This window comes from Maylandia zebra, unplaced genomic scaffold (genome assembly GCF_041146795.1).
Source record: "Maylandia zebra isolate NMK-2024a unplaced genomic scaffold, Mzebra_GT3a scaffold02, whole genome shotgun sequence".
Taxonomy (NCBI): Eukaryota; Metazoa; Chordata; class Actinopteri; order Cichliformes; family Cichlidae; genus Maylandia; species Maylandia zebra.
Window position 1 is genome coordinate 3,073,917 of NW_027490032.1, and position 13,121 is coordinate 3,087,037.

Here is a 13,121-nt window from a genome sequence, read left to right on the forward strand (position 1 = left end):
TTGACTTTGGGACCTGAAGCAGACTGAGTTTTGGACCCAGTTTACTCTGCGAGCCTCCTGACTGCGGTAATCGTAATGCTCCCGCAATCCATCTTCGTAGCTTACCAAAGTCATACTAAAACATTTTTTGATAGGTTTTGAGCACCATGTACCACGTAAAATCGGTTTGAGGTCAGTAAGCGCAACCAGGATTATAAGTGCAGAGAATATAGTAATCATACAAAAGTAATATACCTAAAGAAATACTAACAGAACTTACTCTCCAAAATCATATAGATGATACAGGATCATAATTATTGATTTATGTCGGTTTTATTTTAATGTTGCAGCTTTAGATGGTTAGAACAACTTATATACTGCTGAGTCACTTTATCTATAATAATGTAGCATGACATAGTAATTAAATAAATGTCAGGGAGTACAATGTTTGAATTCAAAATACAGTAGAGCAGAAATAGAAAACTACCAAAAAAAAATAAATACATCAATACGGTTCAAACATACAGTATGAATTATATATAAGTACTCAAGTACATGTACAACTTTACTTTGTGTCACTGGTGGTATTAACAGATTTACAGCACTCTGTGTAAGATATAGAAGAATAAGCTGTTTCCTACTTTCTCCACTCATCAGTCTGTAACTCAACCAAATCCATAATGTCTGTGTTCTCCACAGTCTGGTGGTTTTCTGTTTTCTCTGCTGTTTTGTTGAATGTCAAACTCAAACTAACCTCAGTGGCATTTCAATTAAGTTGTGATGTCACTGCTGAGCAGTGCAACAAATCAGGGTCAGTCAATTTAAACCTGACATGAGTTCAGACATTTGATGCTTTTTAGGCTTTGCTGTAGCATGACATGACAATTATTACAGTAATTGATCACTGAAGCCTAACGATGTGTCGTGTGTGTCGAAGCTCCGAAGCGTGTCAGGTAATTTCAGGGGAGTTTTTGTGAAGCACGTATCGAGGCATGCTTTGATTTCGTATGCAGTGACGCTCGAGGCCTCGCGGGTATCACGTGACTGATTCAGGAACTGGTTTTCTGGTGTGTGCCAGATTCGAAATCAAATGGGCAGAAAAACACAGCTGATTTCCCCATCACACTGTGTTATTGAATTTGATTACGTATGTGCTACATAGTTGAGCTTCTTCTTCAATGTAACCAGCAAGGAAGAGCTTTTTTTTATATCTCATCTCTCCTAATAAAGTATGCACAGAGTAATAAATATCACAAATGATAAGAACCATAATATAAATAAACAACACCACAGATCCTATAATCTGATTTCTGTCTTTTAGTTTATTAAAAACTGAAGCACCACACACTAGTTTGTGTCATTATCCAGATGTACATAAGCATGCCAAAACATTGTCCTGATAGTTTCCACTTTCTTTTGTATCAGACATCTGATGGTGTTGACAAAATACCATACTTTCTCTCATAACACATGTTTTTCTGACAGAAGCCATCTTGTTTTTCATCATTTGCTTATGGCCTCAACAATCTGCCTAAATGAGGCTGTTTTTACAAGAAAAAATAATCAAATCTTGGATTACATCGACTTGACGCACGATTTTAATCACTTAAAAAATATGTAAAAATAAATTTTCAATTGCATATTTTGATGTTATATAAGGTATTGACTTAAATACTTAGTGACGAGAGCCATGATGTTTAATTTTACATTACTTTTAATTTTTTTTCTTTATTTTAATATTATCACACCTGCTTCTGGACAATGGATTTTTAAGGTACTGGTAATGTATTGTACCATTTAAAATAAATATATATTTATAAAAAATGCAAAATCATAGTTTTGTTGTATAAACATTGCCTTGGTTTGTCTTTTAGGCAGTTGGGTTAACACTTGTATGCATATTTTTAACCACAAAATTGGGTTTTATCTGCTGGACATGTTTTGTCCCTTATCTCAAGAATCACTGGTTTATTAAAAAGTGAAGCGCCACACAGTTTGTGTGATTATCCAGATGTACATAAGCATGATTACACAGTTACACAATCATACCAAAGCTCTGTCCTGATAGTTTCCACTTTCTCTTTTGTATCAGACATGCTGAGACAATATTCGTAATAAATAACCATGAAAACAATTTATTTATTCAGTTTAGAGGTTTACACATCACATCATTACAATCAAAGAGCCTGTTTCACTTGAATCGTCCACTTGATGGCGCAGTAGAGCAAATGAATCATCACAATGCTTTGAACCATGAGTCGACCAGTTGGATGGAAACCTTCAGTTCCTCACGAGGCTTCATCTCACCATCACTAGGAGTCATCATCTAATGACGCCTTCCCTACTTCAGTAGAATGCCAGGACCTAGAAAGGAAGAGGGGAGAGCTTAGTGCAGGACGAGCAAGCTAGGTAAGGAAGCAGTGTGTACAACAGTGTTTACGGCAGCTTGAAATAAGCTGCATTAATAAGGCCACAAGCATCACAGCTAAACCACTGTGTGTGCGTCGTGCTAGGTACCCCTGTAACACATCTCTTGCTAAACAGTTTTTGGACTAACTTGTGCTCTGCAGGCAGAGCTTTGTTAGACTGCTAACTGACATATTAACAGTTTTCTTTATATTGACGCAGAGCCAAAGGTAACACTATGAGTATCTTACATTATTATTATTTTGTCAACAGAGAGATTGTCTGAGGACTATGATGACATTACGCAGGTAACCACTGAACATCAGTTCTGAGCCTGTGCTCCATCAGTTAGATGGTGGCTCTCAGATCACTGTAATTGAATTACGTGTGCCACTATAATATATATAAATATATATACTATAATACCTGGTTGTTTGTGTAAACTTCGTACATAAATTTTATTTGTTCTGTCAGCTCACATTCTCTACATGTCAGTCTGAGGGAAAGCGCTGATCCTGATGTTGGTGTGTCAAATTTGTATTTCACCAGTTGACATCACATGCGTACCTTTAGAATGTGGTAGTAAACCCATACAAGGTCCTCTCTGCTGCCTCGTACTCGAATCAGAGTTTGATCGATGTCAAGTGATCTATTGATGTCAAATCACAAGATTTGATATATCAAAAATCCTTGTACATCGAATCAGAGTGTAATCGATGTCAAGTGATCTATTGATGTCAAATCACAAGATTTGATATATCAAAGATACTTGGATATCGAATCAGAGTTTGATTGATGACAAGTGATCTATTGATGTCAAATCACAAGATTTGATATATCAAAGATACTTGTACATCGAATCAGAGTTTGATCGATGACAAGTGATCTCCATCCATCCATTCGCTTCCGCTTATGCTTTTCAGGGTCGCAGGGGGCGCTGGAGCCTATCCCAGCTGTCATAGGGCGAGAGGCAGGGTACACCATGGACAGGTCGCCACTCTGTCGCAGGGCTAAAACACAGGGACAGACAACCATTCACACTCCCATTCACACCTAGTGGCAATTTGGATTATCCAATTAACCTATCCCCACAAGCTGCATGTCTTTGGACGGTGGGAGGAAGCCGGAGTACCCGGAGGGAACCCACGCAAACTCCACACAGAAAGACCCCGGTCTGATGGTGGAATTGAACTCAGGACTTTCTTGCTGTGCGGCAACAGTGCTAACCACCGTGCCACCATGCTGCCCTATTGATGTCAAATCACAAGATTTGATATATCAAAGATCCTTGTACATCGAATCAGAGTTTGATCGATGTTTGATGTTTTAGAGATACTTTTGATTTTACATAACACTATTTAAAAATTTTAGTAATATCAATTTGATATAGATATTGTTATGTTATTATATGCTGTATGTGTTTTTACTTTTGTTGTCATCTTGCTAGGTCTCTCTAGGAAATGTGATTTGAATCTTAATGAGATTTTTACATGGATAAATAATGGTCTAATAATATAGTAAAGATTAATTATAAATTAACCTGAGTAGCGAAAGACCGCGGTAGGTTTGAAAATGATTTGTCGGGAGTCCGGTGTTCTCACCGGCTCTGGTGAGCCTTGAACCCCAAACACCAGCTATCGAGCTGGTGGGTAACAGAAGACGTCGGAGCGCTTTTGAAAATATGTGGTGTCTTGATAAACTGAGCAGATATTTGAGGTTTACACAGCTACATTCTCGCCTGAAAATATGTTAAACATTTATTTTGTGACCCAGAAAGAATAATAAGAGTAATATTAAAACTAACTAGCTACCGCCATTGTTGTAAACTGAGCAGGGCCGCACTATGAATTCTGGGACACAGCTTCTTCTTCTTCGGGGTTTAACGGCAGCTGGCATCCTCGTACATGCAGTGCTGCCATCTTCTGTTTCAGTCTGTTATTACACTCTTAAATCCTACTACTTATTCCTGCGTCTTTTGGGATCTTACGAAGCTTCAAACGACGCGTCGACTATTTAATTAGTTGTCAATGATTTTGATAGTCGACGTAATCGTGGCAGCCCTAATATCAACGCAGAGATTGTTCAGTAAACTTCATTTCCTACTTCATCAGTCAGAGGAGTAGGAAGTGGGGGATTATTTTTGTTCTTTTTTTTACAGATCAAAATAACAGCCACAAGAGCTGGTACAAGAAACAAAACAAAATATATCACTTTATATCTAATGACTCCATCCTCTGTGTCTCCTCCTGTCTGACCTGCAGGTGAGAAACAGGTGTGAGGTGTCAGCTGTCAGGTAGGTGATGAGTGAAGAACAGAACAGAATCCATTTCCTCTTCAAACTGCTGTCAGACATTATCTACTGCACTCTGATCACATCACTCAGACCAGCTGCTTTCTACAAAGTCTCATCAACAACATCTTTAGAAACAAACATCAAGTCTAATGAGCGTCTGAACTTCTTTAAGTTGCTTGAAGACATTTCACCTCTCAATCGAGAAGAGTGTCACCCCAAAAGGGACATGGACCCCCTAATGATCCTCTACCTAATCACAATAGCTAAGGTGTAAAAACAGGTGTAGGTCACAATCAGCCAAGGTTTCAGGTGAGTTCATTGTGAAATCTAGCCCCATAAGACCCTAGTCCTATTATGAGAGGTCAAAAGGCCCAGGATGTGCGTAGGTGTTAAGGTGTCTGGGAAAGGATCTCAAAACTGAATTATAGATGGCAGACAGTTGGTGACAGACAGTTTTTCACTATGGCTGAATGTTAAATTACTGTTTGAAGAGTTGAGTGAGAGATCTGATTTTTGTAGTTTTGTCCATTTTGGAAGTTTTTTGTTACTTTTCTAAGTGAATGCCATGCTTTTGGGACTTCTGAATTGATTTGAATTCCTTTTAGATTATTGAACGTGTTGCACAACACATATAATTAAATGTGTGTTGGAAATATTTGATTAACCTTGGATAATGTTTATTACTCTTATTGCTAAATTACTTTACTTTGATGGGACCCATGCAAATGGTTTTCTATAACATTATTTTTGAATGAAATTCATTATAAGAATCAAATGTTATGTCTTTGGTTATTGGTTTATTGGCTGTTATATAAAATATGACATTAATTATTTGACTTTTCTATTTATGGATTTATTTTTCAATTGTAATGGCAGTAGAACGCTGTTCCAATTTAACTGTGAATGCTAATTTATGTTTTTAACCTTGATTAAGTCAGAGTTTTTTCCCCATTATCAAACCCCTGATCAGCGCAGGATGGCGAGCCACCTGACCACCGCTGTATTGCGGTAGGACTGATAAATCTATATAAACTGATAAATGGACTTCAACTTCCTACCTGTTTGGAAACACGGCTTATTGCAGGTCAACTAAACTGAACTGACTAAACCTTGTTCAACTTCCTCTTGGGACTAAATTAGTTGTTTTGTATTATTATTATTGTTATTATTATTATTATTATTCTTGTTATTATTATCACTATCATTGTGTTTTTTTATAATATATATGCTGTTGGGAATAAATAATTTTTCAGTGTCTCAACAATGCTATGCTTATTTATTAATAAGTGTTATGAAGTTATATAGTGTAGTATTAAGTCGACACAGCCCTGAAAAATAAAGGCATTAGACCATGTGTCCTTGGGGAGTAGAAAGCTGCAGGCTCTTGCTCACGCTTGCCTGGGAAAATTAGACAAGAGGGGACTGTCTCTAGTGGAAAGTTACTGAGACACTGTTGTTTAGACTAGAATGAGAGAGCTTCTGTAATAAAACTGTCAGGGGCACACCACCAATTTGAGATCTGCGGCAACGTGTCATGCAGGACGCATCTCCCTTCTAGAAGTAATAAAGTTTTGAATGTTCTACTGAGCAGTGTTTTGTCTTCCATCGGATGCCTCTGAGGAATCAAAAGAACTCGGTGAAGTGTTGATATTTACAATGTATATATATTTTTCTTTTGTTTATCTGTTTATAAATTTCATCTCACCATAAGATACATAATACATGTATATTTGAGCTCTACTTCTGTTGTTTGTATTTTATCCGCACACTCAGGCTCCGTAGTCGAAGCACTTCTGACTAGCTTATTATCAAGCTGCAGTCAGGCACCCTGATCCTTTACTGCGTTACATTGTGCCATGCGTTTATGAAGTGGCTGTTTGGTCTCTCCAATTTAGCGGTCTGAGCATTCCTCATTACATTAAAGTATACACTAGGATTTTAAGTTTGTGATTAGGAGTTCTGTCTTTGGGAAGAACCAGTTTTTTTCTGGGTGTGTTGCTGGGTCTGAGGTACACTGGGATGTTCTCCCATCGGGCTTAAGTCTGGGACTCTCCGCCATTTGAACCTAGAACTGAAGAAGCTTCTTGGATGAGAGGTGAAACATCTTTAAGCAACGTAAAGAAGTCCAGATGCTTTTCTTTCCAAGCTCCTTAGATTACGATGACCTGGATGACTGAAAACCTTCACAGACAAACAAACATCAACAAACAGGAAGCAGCTTCACCTCTGATCACACACACACTCAACTCTACTCACTCACCTGAAGGAACAACTCTCAGGTTGACAACAGTGATGAGGTCACTATCCAGTTTTGCTCTCCTTCTGTGTTTTGCTCCCTTCATGAAGACGCAACACATGTATGTTCCAGTGTCATTAATTGTCACATTGTTCAGAATCAAAGACACGTCTCCATCCTTCATCTTTCGGTCCTGCAGATCCACCCGGTTCTTAAAAGATGGATGCTGGTCATCTGGAATAAACTTCTGGTCCTGGTAAAAGAAGACATGTTCTGCCCCCAGATCAGTTCTGCTCCACTCTATAACCACGCTGCGATCGCTGTTGAGGTTTGAAACTTGACATGGCAGAATGACTGTCTGTCCAGCTGTCGTGTTTATCTGGACTGAAGGACAGGAAACACCACAGAGCAGAGAGGTTAAAAACATAATAGAAAACATCAGCAACTAGGAAGCAGCTCGTTTTTTGATCAAAAACAATTGTAATAACTCACCAAGAGGAAGAATATTTAGCTCTATGGTACAGGTGTGCTCTGTTGCTCTCTCCCTCTGGTTTGCTCCTCGCATGACGACATGGCATTCATATGTTCCACTATCAGCAGGCGTCACATTGTTCAGAATCAAAGACACGTCTCCATCCTTCTTCTGCCTGTCCTGAAGATCCACCCGATTCTTAAAAAACGGATGCTGATGATCTGGAACAAAGTGCCCATCCTGGAACAACAAGGCATAACCTGCCCCCAAATCAGATCTGATCCACTCTACAACTATGATGGGCTTCTGATTGTTGTGAGCTCGACATGGCAGAGTGATGTTCTGTCCAGACTCAGCTGTGATGTTTATCTTGTCTGAAAGAAGAAATAAAAGATAGCTAAAGTAAGAGAGAGAGAAAACAGAGATAAAGCTAATGGTATCTATTTAAAAAAATCCAATGTTGCCTTGTTCTTGAGTTACCGCACTCACAAGATTTTTGGAAAACTTGACTTCTGACCAAGGTCTGGTCAAACTTATCGTCATTCTCACATTCACATACTTCGTTCTCCAGGCCGCTGCCCACCTGCCTAACCAGTTGACAACAATACCCCATCAGCCTTTTAAAGCTGAGGTATCAGTTTGAAAGTCCTCTTTCTCAAGTTATCTTACTCACAAGGCTTGGTGTCCCCACCAGCTGCCTTTACCAAAGTTAAAACAGATAAACCCACCCACCCTCAGACCCCACATTGTGAGATGTGCACAAAGGTAAAGTTTATGCAGACTAGAAATAAGGAGCCTGATGTAAGAATATAGGTAATGATCATTCCAGTGCAGTGTTTGTGTATTATCTCGAAAGTAAGAGTGACAAGGTGCAAGCAACACAAAAGTTTCTGGCTGATACAGCCACGTATGGGCAGATTAAATATATCAGATCAGAACAGACTTTATGGGGAAAACTTATCAGACTCTTCTTAGCAAAACTGGGATCAGACATGAGACCTAAGAACCACACACAAAAGAGTACTGCTAAGTAGGGATGGGTATTGATAAGATTTTCACGATTCCGATTCCATTTTTGATTCTGTTTAACGATTCGATTCTTTATCGATTCTTTTTAAAAAAGGAGAACATTAAGGTCGATTAGCTTAGAACTTTGTTTTATATCTTCTCTTTGAACAAAATAGAAATTTAGGAGTAACATGGCCTTACAAACCCAGCAGTGAGATCTTAAGAGATCCACAGCCCACGGCTCTTCAATGGGGTGTCACAGGGTCCCCAGGAAAAAAATATATAAATGTAAAATAATAAAATAAATATTCTTCTGTAGCAATAACAAAGTATAACATAAATTATTCTGTAGCAATTACACAAGAATATCCAGTAATGTCCGTGCCTACAATTAAACACATTCACTTACTGAAAATCATCTGCTGCGGCAAATGGGTGCAAACCTTTGACCACAAACTGAGTCACTGCTCGGTGACATTCGTCTATCCCGGCCTGAAAGGAGAGGCTACCGGTAGACTGCAGTGAGAACTGCCAGCATCTGAGCCAGACTCTGTCTCTCTCATCATGGTCACCTAAATGCACAGTAATAGCAGGTTTTGTAATAAGGCAGATCGCTCTAACATAATATGCACTGTTAGTTGATTATTTACCTGCCGCATTAACGGGAGAGGACGTGCAAACGTTACCGCTGCTGCTGGGTTGAGATTCACGAGTCCGGAGCGGAATTAAAAACACGACATTCATTTAAGGTCATCGTGTGTTTTGTGAGCAAATGCTTTTGCATATTCGTAGTGTTTCCTACCTTTAATGAAATATCTACTTTGCAAGTATTGTAAGTTGCCCTGTTGTCATCCGTTCTCGTAAAGTGTAACCAAAGTTTTGAGCGTTTGAGCCGCTTAGGCGCCGTGTTTCCTGCCAGGTAAATGACGCTCCGCAATGTGGTGACGTCATTCGGGGCGACTGGAATCGAGAAGGGAATAGTTTGCAAAAATGGCAAACAATTCCAAGGAATTGAAACAGTGGGAACAAGAACCGGTTTTCGATACCCATCCCTACTGCTAAGCAAAACTGGCGTACAGTCTTTGACGTGGCCAGATGTATGCTAACAGAGAGAGAGTTACTTAAGGAGTTTGCATGTAGTACAAACAGCAGCTGTGGTGATTAACAGATGTTTTAACAAACTCACAAAACAGACATCGTATTTGATGCTGACAAGAAGAAAGCCAAACCTTTTCAAGATGCAAAAATTTGGAACAGCATATTATGTTTATAAACAGAACAAGAGAAAACTAGACTCAAGGTGTGCAAAGGGAATGTTAGCTGGAAATGACAAAAATATTTCAGCATTCTGGATCTTTTATCCTAACAGTGGGAAAGTGCTCAGCCACAGACTTGTCATGTCTGTGATGAAAACAACTGTGGGAAGACAAACACAAACTGACATGATGCCATGTGATAAAGATGACTTAGATATAAAATAGGACTAAAAAGACGAAGTCAAAAGATGGGTGTAGACTTTGAAGAAACTTTCTCCCCCACTGCTTATCTGACCACTATCATGGTATCTATGCAAAGAGCAGTACAATTAAACATGGTTTTACATCAGATGGATGTTAAAACTGCCTATCTACGCACACCACTAAATTGTGAGACAAACATGAAACAACCAGAGAGCTAAAAGGTAGCTGAATGTGATGCAAATGAAAGGTTGAAATAGTAACTGTATGGGCTAAAACAATCAGGCAGAAGCTGGAATAAGATGTTACATGAACATAAGAGTGGGAACAACTTTGTGCTCCTCAATTTTATGGTTACACATGAACACCAAAGAATGAAAAGGTAATCTAGGCAGGAAATGTATGCAGGAAAATTCTAAATGAAAGAGTTAACTGAAACATTTTACTGGTATTGATTTTGACCAGAGAGATAACTATGTGAGGATGTCACAGAAAAAAGAAAAATATGTGGGGAAAAAAATCCTTGAAAGGTTTAATATGCAAGGTTACAAAGCTAGACCGACACCTTGTGAGCAAAAACTGAACTACACTGATGGTGTAGAAAAGATGAACGATTTCCAAAGGTACAGAGAGGCCGTCTGATCAGTGCTGCAATAAAACCAGAGTTCTGAGCACATAGTGATACAGATTGTGGGGCTGATGTAACAGACAGAATGACACAGCAGAACTGGTTACTGTATAGGCCTGACTGTGAATGATCATTTAATGTAATAGAAAACTAAAAAGCAAACCACTGTTGCATTGTCCAGCTGTGAAGCTGAGTACATGGCCTTAGCTACAACTGTACAAGAGAGTATGTACTCATACAGCTGTTCGAAGGTATCGATGGACCTATGCACCACCTAAGGTTTATGAAGACAACCAGGGTGTGATAGCATTGGCAATGAATCCTTTAACCGGACAGAGATGCAAGCATAGTGACATAAACTATCACTTTATAAGGTCAACTGTAAATGAAAGGAAAATTATTTTGGATAGCTGTCCGATGGGATGGTAAAAGATGTGATGACAAAACCTGCTACAAAAGTTAAGTTGTTTAAATTTGAATGGTTCATGTTCATACCATGCATAAAAAAGTTTTATATGATACTGGGTGAGAAACCTCCTGTTTTTAGGAGAATGACAAAGTGAGAGCAAGTGGAGGTGTTAGATAAAAATATGCTCTAAACTGTAAGAAGGTCATCTTTCTTTAGTATTTTCTAGACACAGACAATGTTTGAGCTGATGTAGAGAGCATATAGAGGAAAATGGAAACAGCCAATAAAATTATTGTTTGGCATGTGACGTGCATGTGGCTGTCAATACAGTTAATAAAGTCTCTCTCTCTCTCTCTCTTTCTTGGAGCGACGTTAAGTCTAAAAATGGCGGAAGGCTGTTGTGTGTTTATTCCTCCGTAATAAACCTCGACGCAGTCTCGATATTTACACCAGAATTCCTGCGCATTTCTCCTTCGCTAACACTTTCAAATAAGAAAATATGAATGCTGCAGAAAATCGTTAATGTGGTGATTTATCGCACAAAGCGGTAAAACAAAGATTTTAATTACAGTTAATTATTTTATCACTGAGCGCGCTTCAGTGCTGCTGTGAAGGTGGCGGCAGCACATCAGCGCTCTGAAACCATTTAAACATAAAAGCTGACTGTCCCACCGCCAAACGTGGAAATCACTCGTTTGCAGAACAAAGTCAGTTGAATGTGACTGATTGAACACATATGTGTGTGTTCTGCGTTCTTGTAACTGCGACAGCAGTAGAGTAAGGGCGTTTCCACACCTAAAGCTCGTTTACTCTGGTCCCAATCCCAGTTTCTAAACTGGTGGCTTGGTTTGTTTTCACACAGAAAAATCAAAGTGAACTCCAAACAAAATGCTTCACTACAAACAACGTGAACATGTCTGCAAAAGGTTCCGTCAGAACAACATTTAAATGAGATTAGATTAAAACAAACTGTCACTTACCATCGGAGCCTGAGGCGAGAGTCACAGAGAGTATGATCCACGGCACAAATCCTGCGCGGAAGATGTTACACATGTTCTCGGTGACATCTCTATAAACATCAAACAAAGTTTCCAAAGTTTATTCCAAATACAACTCCATGTTTCAGCTTCTGTTTTACAGCGTACCGGAGGATCAATACTAGGCTGCGTATTGATACCGAAACTTTAGACTTGTAAGTTCCTGCTCTGAACTTGATTTGGATGTTCGAAACTCAATTTTTAACGTCACTGATTTGAGCTAAATGTGTATTTTGTTATCAAAAGAGGACACAGAAGGAGATGAATACAATAAGAAGAAACTCCAGTGTAAAAAATACCTGATATTAGAACTATTTATCCTTCCGCTGAGACGCCTCCTCATGGGATCACCTCACGGCGCGCAGCGGAGTCTTACAAATGCTTTTGTTCGAGTTGCGTCATTTTTTTTCCATTCCCGTTCAGTTTTCTGACTCTTTGGTGACTCACAGTTGTTGTTGTTTTGTTTCTTTCGTTTCGTGTTGTGGGGGGGGGGGGGGGGGGGGGGGGGGGGCTGTGTCAGGAAATTATTGATCAGTGAGCAGATTAGTGGTCAACATGCACGAAGCTTTTCAGCCTCAGTGGGAAGTTATTAAAGCAGAGAGGTGCAGTCGATTAAGCAGTATTCACACAACGTTTCCGCTCACTTCCTCTCAAACCGCTTTCAGCTACAGGAAGATGCAAGCTGTTTCCACGAATCTGCAACACGATCAACACAAGTCACGTTAAGATAAACATTAAACAAAGTCATTGGTAGTCATTCAGGTTCAAAAAGAAAAGTTTTGCTCTGTAATCTCAGAGGCATCATACTGTCAGTGAAGGCATCGCACAAGTACTGACATGTTTTCATTCATGTGGATTTACTGTCTGCGGCTTCCTGAGTTAATTCAGCCACTCACAATTTGTTTTAACAGTCAAAGAAGGCATCAAATTATTCCTTTATAGTTAGTTATCATTCTGTTTGAGCATTTGAACGCTTTCTGAAAGCTTTGTCAAACAGTCGAACCATTGCTTTCATGATAACCACAACAACGACATCATGTCACAGAGGAAGAGGAGGAGGGCTTGAGTGACTTTGAACTGGTCAGTGTTGATTTGATATTACCGAGAGTGGCATGAAGGGCACTGTCCTGTCCTCCCTGTGATGGAGGGAGATGACGTCACTCTGCTCTGTAAATCAAAGACCACTCCCTCCAACA

At 39.3% G+C, this 13,121-nt stretch overlaps 1 protein-coding gene across 2 annotated transcripts; it reads right to left on the bottom strand.

Moving 5' to 3' along the window:
- Positions 1 to 1,281: 1,281 nt before the first annotated feature.
- LOC112431063 (uncharacterized) lies at positions 1,282 to 12,383 on the bottom strand. Of its 2 annotated transcripts, XM_024799621.2 has the most exons (6): positions 12,225 to 12,383; positions 11,869 to 11,957; positions 7,407 to 7,760; positions 6,939 to 7,298; positions 4,597 to 4,640; positions 1,282 to 2,343 (listed from the first exon to the last, which is right to left on the bottom strand). In XM_024799621.2, exons 1-6 carry the CDS (start codon positions 12,266 to 12,268, stop codon positions 2,326 to 2,328), a joined length of 909 nt encoding a protein of 302 aa, XP_024655389.2. In that variant the 5' UTR covers positions 12,269 to 12,383; the 3' UTR covers positions 1,282 to 2,325. The 2 variants fall into 2 exon arrangements, with proteins under 2 accessions (XP_024655389.2, XP_076737108.1); XM_076880993.1 differs by lacking the exon at positions 4,597 to 4,640 and having other exon boundaries at positions 12,225 to 12,380.
- Between the last annotated feature and the right edge of the window lie 738 nt (positions 12,384 to 13,121).